We start from the raw sequence: 13,623 nt of genomic DNA, 5'->3' as shown, positions 1-13,623 counted from the left end.
TTTAATAGTAACTGTCAAGCAACCAGAATCTACAGTTATCCGGCATCTACCAATTCCCACGGGTGCAGGTTAACCGAGAGTTTACTATATTCACCAAGATATAAAAATGGGGCTAGGCTAGACCAGAATTTACATTTCACAGGAACATGTGCATTTAATTGAAGGTCTAGATACGTCCTCAATAACTACTTCAAATCATGCGCCAATAATAACTAAAAAAAAACAAAAAAAAACCACAGGATAATGAAATAAAAATGAGACACTGGTGCTTTCCCACCTATCTGTTGAAAAGTGAGGAATTTACGAAATGGGTAGTGGAAATGCTTCAGGATCTAAGAGACAGAAACCAACCAGGCATGCCTACAAAAATAACCAAACGCTAATTCCTAGGCATCCTAGACTTAACTGAGTCATATAAAAGATGAACTGGAGGAGTACCTGTACCAGCTTCTAGATTCGTTATCAATTAGATCTTCTCTGGATGTCACAAAGCCTGAACTAAAGCCAGTGTTATCTTTCAGCAGCTAAACTAGATATTCAGTTAAGCTAAAGTGGCTGGTTGTCATCCCACTATGGCTGTGTATCACATTTTCTGGCCTTTGCATGATAAATCTGGACTCATCAACTGCAAGCATGAGTGATTTTGGGCAATCAAGACCAGCTGTCATAAATGAGGGAGTTTGGCCAGGGAAGTGAATTATCTTGTGAAAGTCAGAGAATATTAGTTACCTTGACACAGCAGGCACAGTTCTTTAGTACACTTGTTTTCACACAATTTGGTAAGTGAAAACTCTTAAGAGAATGTTCACACAGTCCATAGGCATTCTAACCTCCAGTTTCACTTCTTGTCACCAAAACTGTTCTAGAATCCCAATGTTTCCCAGAATCTTTTAAAAGTCATTTTATTTATTTTATTTATTTATTTATTGGGAGGGAAAAAAGCAAATTCTAATGACAAAGCAACTGTCTCTATTTTACTGTGGGAGACATGGGACCACGAGTCCACTGATGCAAGCAAATGTTGACTTCTCTGTCTCATTAAACATTTTCATAATAGCCTTTCTTGTTCATGTTTAAAGTCAAACATGCTATCATTACAGCTTCAGAAAAGGTGCCCTTCTATGTTCAGGATTCAGAAAATGCAAATGAGGGATAGTACAAGCTTCTCCATATGGGCCCATCTTGCAATAAAAAGTAAGAGAGTATCTAAAGCCTGCAGTAGCTTTAAAATCTCATAATTTAAATAGGCACCAGATTGCTGCCACTTTGATATCAAGTGTCTCCTATAATCACCCTGCAGTAGGCAAATTGTGCTGCTGTGCCTAACAATGTTAATTTCAAAAGATGCAATGGCCACCACTTGGTAAATATGGAATGCCCTTTAGCCAAATCTATGAAGCTACTTCCAAGAGGGAAGAAAACATGTAGGGGACTGCTGTAATACATATAATGGAAAGATGTCCATTGTTACTGCCTTGTGTAGGCATCCCAACTGCTTCTTGGGTACATATAGTTCAAATAACTGTCATACATATAAGCATTCAAGAACAGATACTATGATTGAACAAAATTAAACTCAGATGATGGAAGTTATGAAAAAACACTTCTTACCAAGTAATGCAGGCATGTTCTGAAAAATACGAAGAAGTTCAGCGGTGCCAGCTGGACTGTTTTCTAATGTTGCTAACCTGAAAAAGAAAATGCACAAGTGATAAAGTGTTAGTGTATTAACTTACCTTCACTAACTCAACAGTCTGGTGGTCAGAGTTCCATCTATGGCACCAGCAAAATATATTATATAGTTTATTTGGACACTGGTGGGATGAATAAGGTTTTGAGGTTTTGGTCAAGACTGAAGGCCTCAGTCTGCAGCTGAGCCACAATATGCAAACACATATCTGGGGGAAGCTGTAGCATGGCTTACACCACTGCACATTATTATCAGACAAGGCCACAATGGATCTTTTCCTTCTTCCAGCTCTCACCACTTTTTCTTCTTATAAATCACAGCTGTGGTCCCCTCCCCACACTGTTCAGGTGGTGTGCCATGTTTAGATGTTTTAAATTAGATAGCAACAGTGAAGCATTTGGAGGAAGAGATGGCTTGTTCTAGGCTAACAGTCCTAAGAAGGTGTGGCCATGACAGCCTTACAGATGTAAGGAAGTCAAAAATGAACATGAAAAGGATGCTCCCATAAGCCAAAAAATGTGACATGATACAAAAATGTTGCAGGCTTTGCTCTACCATATATCCTGTTGCAAAGACACATACTACAGATCATGACAAACTGAAATGCTGCCAGCCCAGCTAGCTGGAATTTTGTAAATAATTATATGTCACTTGAAAATATTAATATGATTTATATAAGAATGTGACACTGCCAAGCCCAGCTATCTGGAATTTTGTAAATGATCACATGTCATTTGTGAATATTAATACGATCCATAGGCTTGTCTTACAAATGTAAGAGAACTATATGTTGTGTGTATATTAAACTACTGGTGCAGAAGTGTGTGTTGAACTGTAAGTTATGTACTGGGCTTCCAGAATGTAACCACAGTGTACCCTACTGAAAAACAACAGAAATGTGTAAAAACTATATCCCTGTCCAGATGTGTGTTTTAATGGTAGAAGATGGAACATACAGAGTTAACTTGCAAACCTTCAAGAAAATAATCTGAAATTGTTTAAAACTGTGCTATAAAAGTTAATGCAAAGAGACAGGATGTCTAGAGCTAGAGGGTCTTCTATTGTCTTGAAACAGAAATAATTACTATAGTGTTCAACTGTTTTACAACTTCTACTTCTCGGCAAACATCTGAGAGATGTGTACTTCTCACACAGAGATGTTAAAAATTCTGCTGGTATCTGTTAGCCTGGGAACTGAAGGCAGGTGATGTCATCCAGCTGACCCAGCAGTAATGCTGTGATATTAATTTGGGAACTTTCTCAGAGATTGTGCATTTTGTATTTGTCTTTGGGCCTAGAAACATCCCCCTCATCAGCACTTCTGCATGTGTCTTGCTAATAGTAAATAACTAGGGAAAAGTGATTTCTCTTAGCTACAGATAGGAATATAATAAAGATTAGCCATTCTGCATTTATTTGAGACTGTCCTGCAAATGTTGTTTTAAAATAGTTCCTGAAATCTGTAGTCACTGTGCTGAGCTACTAAATATTGTCTTGTTCTTTTATTTATTATTAAATATATTTAATCCTTTTAATTGTGGCTGGTTTGTTTAGAGATATTTAAGCTCTTAGAATACTTGCATATCTATTTGGTGACACTATACAGGACATTCTTAAATAGCCTTGAAAATCTTGGTCACACATCATTTGGATAATAGCAACATTGCACAGTAAGATTGAGCACCCTTTGGTAAGGGCCTCAATAGTAGCTGATAAGTAAGGGTAGCTGGTGGCAGCTGGTACTACCTTATAGTCTGGGTAGAAAGGGGCAAAGCTAGTAAACCTGTGCCAGCCTTTCCCAGGTGTGTGTGTGTGTGTGTGTGTGTGTGTGTGTGTGTGTCAACTACTTGGTCAGGGACACAAGCAATGGTTGGACACAGAGGGTGCTGGAGATCTTAGCTTGGCCACTCAGCTAATATCTTCACCCAATAGCTGTGCCAGTGGGGAGTCTTATTGGGGATCTGGAGAGAGAGAGAAACCAACCCCAGACTGACTGTGATCTCTGTGTGCTCTTAAGGGAAATTGTACTTTACTGTGTGTGTACTTGCCATACTCCCAATGTGCATGTCCCTCAGTGGTGCTAGTGGTAAGGATTGAGGCTCCTTGATTACTGGGCCAGTGCAGGAGCATCACACAGATAATCACTTCTGCATTGATTCAGTTGCCAAATACCTACATTGTACAGCTGCAGAACGTACTATAGGAAAGTTAGCAAACATTATCCTATACAGCACCCATGTCCTTGGCAGTCTATTTGAAGTCTGAACAGGTTAAAGAGGATTCAGTATCCCTCAATCTCAACTCACCCTAGTAACTTCAAAAACTAAACTTCATTTTATTGATGATGCATTCTCCAACCTACCACCTAAACTATGGGACTCCACTCCTCTTTCAATCAAAAAAAAAAAAAGAACAAAAGTACTTGGACTTCAGACAACAGCTCAAGGAACACTTCACCCAAAAATGCAGCTGCACATACAGGTCACTTTACAGAAAACAGGCAGCTCCCTCATACCCCTTTATCCCTATTTTTCCTTACTTACTAATTCTCATTCATCGTTCCTTCCTCTTCTCTTTGCATCTCTCACACTTCCTCTCCTTTCTGCTCTGCATGCATCTCTCACTATTTCTCTACCTTTTCTCCTAGTATCCTTCTTGCTACTACTCTCATGTGCCTCTTCTAATGTCTTTATACCTCTCTATGTAATGATATGCTGCTATCCTTGTAGCATAAGCCATCCCAGTCATTATGGCTACATCTTATCCAAAAAGCTCTGCTAAGCATAATTCCATGTTCTATCCATGTTTTGACACTGTAACTGCTTCTTGAACTAAATCTTGCAGCATATTTTTGCATTTATAAATATGTATGTGTTTTTTAGCATACTACTGTATCTGTAAACATGTTTTGTTCATTTCTTATGTGATCTTATTCACCCTGGCAGTGTCTGCAAATAGTCCACTGAGATCAGTGCACTATCCTGGTAAAAAATAAATATAAAAAGTTTAACCAATCAAAGTACTCAATACATCTAGTGAACAACCCTCTATCCCAGCAAAGAATGTTGCTTAACCTGTCAAATAGCTGAACTGAAACCCAAGCAGCAGATTAGAAATAAACAAGGATGGGATTTATTTAATCCATAGAATGCAATACACAAATGACACATGCTCTGAAATTGCATGTCTCACACAATCCATGGATATATACTATTTAAAGATCATATTCAACTTTTTTTTGGCTATTACTTGTAGTCTGTGTCTTTTTGCTGGAATTACAGAATGGCTTCTTGTTCTGCTAATCCAATTTTCTGGCTCTTCTGTTGTTTAATTTTACGGTTATTTCCTGCTCAAAAACCTTTTCTCACTATGGACTTGAGGGCAATACTTCCAAGTCTTTGCATCATCACACGTCACTTTGATTATGTAAAAGTTGGATCTTTCCTGCACTAGTAGTCGGAACTGGTTTTGCATCAGCATGCAGTCTACGGATAAAATTAACTATATAATATGAAGCTCTAATATCTAGGATTAGTGTCCATCAATAATCTCAGTGATTTATTAGAAAATCAAAAGTTTTATGAGGGATGCACAAAGTAAAAATGTGACAAAATGAGGAGCTTTTCTATAAGAATTATAGGCAGATGAAAATCAAAGACAGTTGAGAGTTATAGACTTTGTGTTGCACATGATTTGCTTGTGTGACAGTGAAACAGAAGCAGCCACTATATGCAAGCACATATGTGGAGGAAACTGTAGCATGGCTTATATACCACTACACATTCCTGTCAGACAAGGCCGCAAATGGATCTACTCCTTCTTCCAGCTCCATTTCCACATAAAAGGAATACAAAATGCATGGGGATTTGAAGACTGAATTAACCAACCTGTAACTAACTTTAACATTGAAAATTAAGCAAAAAATACAAATAAAACTGCCCCAATGTGAAAATCCTTTATGTACACCTTTCCTCCTCTAGCTGACCAGGTAGTGTTTTTTTGCTGATCCTGACATGATGTAAGCAGGGAAGTAGATTAATTAATGAGGACGGAGTAAGCTCTTGCTATGGAAGCCATTTTTTGGAAGGGATCTTCCTTAAAAAGAAAAGTGAGAATGCAACCTTAAATGACAAAGACAGCCAAAGTAAGCAATTACTGAGGAAATGCATTTTCAGAATAGATTACTTTGATTTTGTAAGTTTGCAAATGATCTTTAAGTATCAGCTGTCACATAATATAAAATGCAATTTTGGTGCACAGGTGCTACAAGCTAGTCTGCCATAAAACTATTATTCATTTAGGTAACTGATAGTGAAACAAAAAATGAAGACTGGTAAAGCTAACAACTTACTGCAATACATGTGAGCAGTTCACTATTACACCAATATATACCACAAAACATGAAAAAAGCAATAAAGGTGCAACAAAACAAGTTCTTAATATGCAAATTATCTACATATAAATACTTCTTAAATCCCACAAAAAGTGCAGCCATGGTCTACATCAAGATGGAATGAATGCCAGTAACATCAGTGAGAGACTTTAGTGATATCTTCTCTAGAAAAAAGAAATCCATGCCATAATGACCGTTTCTCCAGGAGTTGGGGTTTCATGACTATGCACTCATCACTAGTTCAGCATTCATCAACATGTGTATAATGGTGATCAGTTCCCTCAGCAGCAGTGGAAAGGGCTGCCTCCAGTTATGGGTAATACATTACTTAGAACATAACACTACAAGATTAAATAGGTATTTGGATACCCAGGAATCACAGAGTTTACTAGACTTGGCAAATAAAATGGTGAGACAAGGAAGCAAAATCTGATAGCTTACTGCAAATACATTATAACTGCTGTTTAAAATCAGAAAAGCTTAGGTGATCCCAGAATATATGACAAATTTCCTAATGATTCTGTATTAAACCATCGACAATTTGAAGACACCCCAAGAAATATTACAGTTATATGAAATAGGGTATAAAATATTAAATTGACACTGTCGGTAAAACAACCAAATCTTCAGACAATGTGCAGCACAGCTAGGCACTTTAATGAAGGCTGACTAAGTGATTTAATGTTAAAAGCACAGCATGCTCCTATGTCAAGTAATATTTGTCAATACTTCTCTTGGGGAAAACAAAATCCTGTGAAGAACAGTGCTAAAACCATTATTAACATTTTCCTCACCTCTTGCTGGACTCAGCCATATTATCCAAGGGAACCAATCAGAAAGTACAGTTGTGTACACATACCATAAAGGGACATGTTCAAGTGCATTTAATGTTGCAGTCATCACCTGTGGGGTTATCCCCCGCTGTGGTAGCTCTCGGCTGGCCTGAATACCACAGTCAATGTTTTTCTACTTCGGCTGCTATCACTTGCTGGCTGACATCAGGGCATCAGTGCTATAAAGGAAAGCACCCGACGTCATTACATCAGTTTTTCTTGCCTTAACTAGTCAGAGGCCCAAGTAAATATGGTGAAGTGGTCCAGGTGGCTAAAAGCCACCATTAGAAAATAGAAGTTATGTACTTACCATAACGTTCCATGTGAGTTGTTCATCTCACCTTCATTCTTACTGATGGGTTTGGAGCCGATCCCACGGCTCTGAGTCCGCCTACTACAAAGCCTGAGGTCTTCAAATAGCTCGAGGCCAAGTCCCTATCCCATGATGCACCCAGAGTTACCTCAGATCTTGTTTGTTGCGTATAACAATACCATATGTCATTCTATCACTCCCAAGAAAAGGTAAAGAAGTGCTGAGCAACTAGGATGGATCCAGCAACTCGGTCATCCAAAAGCCCAGGAGGAGGTAGGAGGGAGGGACGTAAGAATGAAGGCGAGATGAACAACTCACATGGAACATTATGGTAAGTACATAACTTCTAAATGTGAAGTTGTTCTTTTTCGCCATTCATTCTTACTGATGGGTAGCATTCCAAGCACCATCAATCTCGGGTGGCTCACGGCAGTATATTTTTCAGGGCAGTGGATCCAAAGAAGGCTCTGTCCCTGGAGGCCTTGTCAATTTTGTAATGAGTGATAAAAGTATGAGGTTTTGACCAAGTGGCTGCTGCGCAAATGTTATCAATAGGAAGTCTGGCAAAAAACACAGAAGATGTAGAAACTGCTCTGGTTGAGTGAGCTTTAATCTTATGCTGTAGGGGCATATTGGCAGCTGAATACACAGAGGTGATACAATCAGATAACCATTTTGACAGAGTTGTTTTAGCCACTGGCATACCTTTCCTGGAGTCAGAGAAAGAAACAAAAAGCTGATCTGATTTCCTAAAATCTGTTGTTCTATCCAAATAAAATTTGAGCTGTCTGTGAACATCAAGTTTGTGCAGCATGTATTCTAGATTGTTGGAGTGATTGGGGAAGAAAACTGGCAAATCAATAATTTGGTTAAGATTAGTTTCAGTGCAAATTTTAGGCAAAAAGGAGGGTTTTGTTTAAAGTGAGACACTGTCAGCATGGAAAACCAAGTAAGGAGGTTTAATGGGCAAGGCCTGAAGCTCTGACACTCTGCAGGCAGAAGTAATAGCCACTAAAACGATAGTCTTCCATGACAAAAATCTGAGGTCACATGAGGAAGCTGGTTCAAATGGAGGAAGAATTATATAGGAAAGCATAAAATTTAGATTCCATGGGGAATAGGGAGATTTCGCAGGTGGTTTGAGATGAAAGGTCCCTTTGAGACTTTGGATAATTTGTGTGACATAACATTCAATCCTTCAAATCCAAGATGAAAATTAGAAATGGTAGCAAGCTGAACACGGACTGTGGCTGCTGTAGCTCCTTTATTGAAGATCATGGTCAAGAACTCTAGTATAGAGGCCATAGGGGCTTGGTAAGGATCAATATAGTTATTAGAGGCCCATACAGAAAATTTTTTCCATTTGCTAAGGTAAAGCTTCCTCATCGAGGATTTATGAGAGGATAAGAGAATTTGCTTTGTCTCATTAGAAAGGTTATGGAACCTGGCTATGATGGGAATTGGAGCAACCAAGCTGTCAGCTTCAGAGACTTCAGAGAGGGATGGAGTTCCCCTGATGAGTGCGTCAAAAGCTCCGGAACGGGGTCCAGAATCCAAGGGTCCTCCAAAAGATGAAGTCAAAGGAAGGGGAACCATATCTGATGAGGCCAATGAGGGGCTACAAGAATGATGGTCCTTCCCAGAGATTTTGCTTTCTGTAGAACCTTGGGTATCAACAGGATTGGTGGAAAAGCATAGAGGAGACCCAGAGGCCAATCATGAAAGAGTGCGTCCCTTGGGGCTTCTCCAGGAGGGGAAATCAGGGTGAAGTAACTTCTGCATTTAGTGTTCATGTGACTGGCAAAAAGGTCGCAGCAAGGCTGGCCCCACCTGCTGAATATCCTGTCTGCTATTTCTTTCTTGAGGGACCACTCATGGGGCAACAAAACTGCCCTGCTCAGCTTGTCTGCTATTAAGTTGGATTTCCCCAGGATGTGCGTTGCTAACAGAAAACACTGGGTGGAAATTGCCCACTGCCATACTCTTAGGGCCTCGCAACAAAGGGGCTATGACCTGGTTTCTCCTTGTTTGTTCAAGTATTAGACCACCGACATGTTGTCTATCTGAATTGCAATCGTACCCAGAGGAAGAGAGTCCTGGAAGTACTGCAATGCCAAAAGTACTGCTCTCATCTCTAAGACATTGATATGCAGATGCATCTCTTGATTGGTCCATGTGCCTTGGGCTGTTCTTCCCTGAAAATGCCCCCCCACCCTATCAGGGATGGGTCCGTGGTCACTGTGGTCGCTGGTGGAGGTAAAACAAAGGGACGTCCTATCGTGACATGAAGTGAAGTCAACCACCACTGAAGATCCTTTTTGCAGGAGTTTGTGATCATTATCAGGAAAGACATGGGGAGCTCTTGGTAAGACCACTGAGTGAACAACAGCCACTGCAGTATCTGCATGTGCATGCAACTCAGAGGTATGGCCAGAATTGCTGCTGCCATCACACCTAATAATTTTAGAACTTCTGATGTTGGAGCCTTGTTTTTGGACAACAGAATTCGGACCTGCTGACGGAGTAGTAAGACTCTTTCTACTGGAAGTCTGAGTGTGGTGGTGGTTGTGTCCAGTTCTGTTCCAATAAAGACGATATGCTGCGATGGCGACAAGGCAGATTTTTCTGAGTTTATAGTAATGCCAAGCTGGCTGCAGAGTGGATTCCCTGGCTTGAATGAGTTGATGCCTGGTGATGGCGGTGAGGAGCCAATCGTCTAAGTACGGAAACACCTGGTATCTTAAATGTCTCAGGTGAGCAGTGACCACTGCCATGCATTTGGTGAGCACTCTGGGGGGGCTGTAGTGAGACCAAGGGGCAGGGCTCGAAACTGGTAATGATTGGCTCCCAGCTGGAAGCCCAGAAGATCCCTGGATGGCCTGGCCATTTTTATGTGGTAGCACACATCCTGGAGATTGTCTTTCCCTAAGAAGGGAAGAATCGACTGAAGCGTGACCATCCGAAACTTCTTTCTTTACAGATTTGTTTAGACCGCTGAGGTCCAATATAGGTCTCCAGTCCCTTGTGTTTTTTGGAACTAAAAAGAATTTTGAGTAAGTTCCGGATCCTGTCTGGTCTGCTGGGACTAGTTGGATGACTCTTTCTTAGCAACGTTTGGACCTCTACTGTTGCTTGTTCACTGTAACTGGGTGGAACGTCCAGGATTTTCCATGTTGGTGGAGGGGGTGTGGCGAATGGAATAAAGTATCCTCTGGAAATGATACTTTGTACCCAGTTGCCATTTGCTATTTTGAGCCAGGCGTCTGGGTACAAAGATAAGCGACCTCTGACTGCCTCCAGAGCAGGACAGTCAGGCCTCCTTTCAGGAGCGTTGATAGGGCTTCCCAAAGAAGTGATCTCTGTCACCCTGGTTTTGTGGACCCCCTCTGTGGCAAGGGCAGCGTCTTCCATTATTACCCCCTCCTCTGCCCCTGGAGGGGGGTTCACCACGTGTGTCCTGAAAGGCTCCTTGGGCTTTTCGGTACCACATTTTCCCTCCCCTTTGACCTTGGGATAGGGTCTGGTAGGGGTGGAAAAACGGACTCCGACGGCAGAGAGTCTTTGCTTCCAGCTCACACCTGGTCAAAGTTTCCTTAACTTTGGGTCCGAAAAGAGATGAGCCATCAAAAGGGGTATTCACAAAGGATGACTTAAAGGGCTCCGTGAAGGAAAACAAGCGCATCCAGGAGTGCCGCCTAAGAACAATTCCTGTACTCGCTGCCCTGCTCGTTCCATAAGCTGCATAAAAAATGAGGCGCATGGACGAGTTAACAATGGAATTGAGGGTAGCAAGCTGGGAGGTAACTTTATCTGTAGCTCCTTCAACTACTGAACCCTGAAGAGTATCTCCAAGCTCTTTAAGGAGATCTATTTGTAGTCTCGTGAAATGGGTTAAGTAGTTTAGCGAAAGGAGTGCAAAAGTCGCTGAGCTAAACATGCGCTTCCCATATCCATCCATGATCCTGGAGTCTCTGTTAGGAGGCTGGATAGAAGAGGAAGTTTCTGACATTTCCTTTCTGGTGGCTGCCGCCATCACCATAGCATCCACTGGCACACCTTTGGTCAAGAAAGTTTTATCCTGGGGGGAAGATATTAACTTATTAGGCTTCCTAGGGACAGGCTCCATAGTATCTGGAGACTCACACGCCCTTCGTGAGACCAGCTGCATAAGCTCATCAATGGGCGGAGACACCCAAGAGGTGAAAGGCTGAGTCCCCAAAACCTTCAGGAGAACAAACTAGTCTTCAGTAGGGTTTGTAGACTGGCAGTCACCCCTCTGCCTAAGGATTTCAAGTATCTCTGCAAATGAGATATCCTCAGAGGGAGACCATAGGGACCCTTCTGATTCATCAAGGTCGGTATCAGATGTTAGGGACTCCTGAGGGCAGTCTAGATGTTTCCTCTTACAAACTCTCTTCCTGGGATCCTCATCAGTGGGAGCTTCTGGTGAGGTCTCGGAAGAGCAAGGGCCACCCAATGGGGCTTCCTGAGGCTCTGCATCTCTACGCTTGGCCAGGATCTGTGAAGCAGAAGCAGACACAGGCGCTTTAGGGGAGGAAGAAGCTGGACCTGAGGTTGAGGATGTTTTAGGAGACATAACTCTCCTCATGGCATCGAAGGCACCCCTGCTCTGATGCAAGGAAACCGATGGATCTGAGGAAAACCGTCGATAGCCCCGGCACCGGGACCAGTGGGCTCTGAGCCAGAGGTATGAGCCGAGCTCATCAGAGCCGAAGCCCCGAGAGGCAGAGTCAGAACTGACAAGTCAGTCCGACTATCCTCCCCGGACCCGACCAGAGAATGTTGGCTCCTAGAGTCCTCGATCGGCACCAAGGACGTCAGAGGGAACAGAGCCAAAGACACTGGAGCAGGCGTCTGCTCCAAAGGCTCCACGATCAACAAATCCGACTCCTCTGGCTCTGAAGGACCAGTATGGCTCAGAGGAGGAAGACTTGTAGATGGCATAAGGGTCTTCGGCTCCGAAGCCACTTGGGTTGGAGCCGATAAAATTTCAGCATAGGTTGGTGCCTGTAACAGCTTCTGCACCACATGATCCACATCCAGATCAGAAAGGCTAATAGAGGACTGAGATGAATGGACCAAAGGTGGCACCGATTGCAATAGAGGTCTTTCGGATAGCGGTTCAAGGACTGGGGACCGGCTCCGATAAGACTGTCGGCTCCGAGGTCTGTAGAGCCAAAGTCAAAGATTTCTTAGATTCTTTTGTCTCAGAAGTCTTTGAAGACTTTGAGGAGTTGCTGGATCCACCTTGGTAGCTCAAAGCTTCCTGGAAAGAAGGTTTTAACAAACCTCTGTCTATTTACTTCCTCTTTCTCTCTTGTAGGACTCTGGAGGAGAAAGAGTGGCATATGGAGCAGCTATCCTGTAAATGTAAAGCTCCTAAACAGTACACACAATTAACATGACTGTCAGTGAGAGACATCTTTTGGCCACATTTGGGGCACTTTTTAAAACCAGACTTAGGATGTTTGTCCTGGTCAGCCACATTTTACCACAAACAATATCAAGTAAAATTACTGACAGTGAACTATTTGAAAATTGAGCAGTACACAGTCAAAAAGTTCTTTAAAAAAAATCAATTGGGCTAAAGCCACACACACACACACACACACACACACACACACACACACACACACACACACACACACACACACACACACACACACACAATATTTATCTTAAAGTGAGATAAATTATTAAACTGTGACAGAAAACTGTCTAAAAGCGCACAATATAGATGCTAAGCAGACTATAACTAACAATAAAGATAGTTGCTAAATAACACTCTAAACTAACCTTATCTAATCCTAAGTGTGACAAAGGTCACGAACACACTCTAAATGCAATAAACTATCTAAATATTTCTAAGCTTGTGACAAAAAGGCCACTGAATAAGCAGTCTTTGAAACTTGGCCTAGACAAAAAAAAAAATCTAAAAACACCACTCCACGAACCAACTCAACAAATAAAGAAAAAAAACACACTGAACAACTGGAGATACAGTCACCATCCACTTTTACTGTGTTCCTTTTTTTTTTTTTATTTCTCTTAACGGTCACCATCCACTTTTACTGTATTCCTAGTACTTCGGCATCAAGCCTTCCAGGGAATAATCATGCACAAGAATGGTGTACTTTATATACATTTCACTACATTCATTATTCAATTATACAATAATTGATCAATTAATCAGTGAGTCAAGAAAATTTAAATCTAAAGTGCATCCTGAGCAATTAAAATGCTTCATAAACATTTAAAGTGCATCAAAAAACGTTAAAATACAAGTTCATACAAAAGCACTTATACATCTCTAGTTTAACAAATGCTAAAACATTTTGCCCTACAATAGTTGATCAGTCAGTGAGTTAAGTAA

At 41.4% G+C, this 13,623-nt stretch overlaps 1 protein-coding gene across 1 annotated transcript in view; it reads right to left on the bottom strand.

Annotated features, from left to right (window-relative positions):
- The window catches only part of IPO11 (importin 11), a gene marked incomplete in the record, with an annotated part of 3,749,854 nt that overhangs the window by 1,705,065 nt on the left and 2,031,166 nt on the right, over window positions 1-13,623 (bottom strand). Inside the window, 1 exon segment of the mRNA XM_044063824.1 lies at window positions 1,612-1,688. Within this exon segment, the coding sequence (XP_043919759.1) occupies window positions 1,612-1,688 (77 nt within the window).

Source organism: Protopterus annectens, chromosome 2.part2 (assembly GCF_019279795.1).
Source record: "Protopterus annectens isolate FY-2018-M chromosome 2.part2, PAN1.0, whole genome shotgun sequence".
Classification (NCBI taxonomy): Eukaryota; Metazoa; Chordata; order Ceratodontiformes; family Protopteridae; genus Protopterus; species Protopterus annectens.
This window is presented reverse-complemented; position numbering and strand designations above follow the sequence as displayed.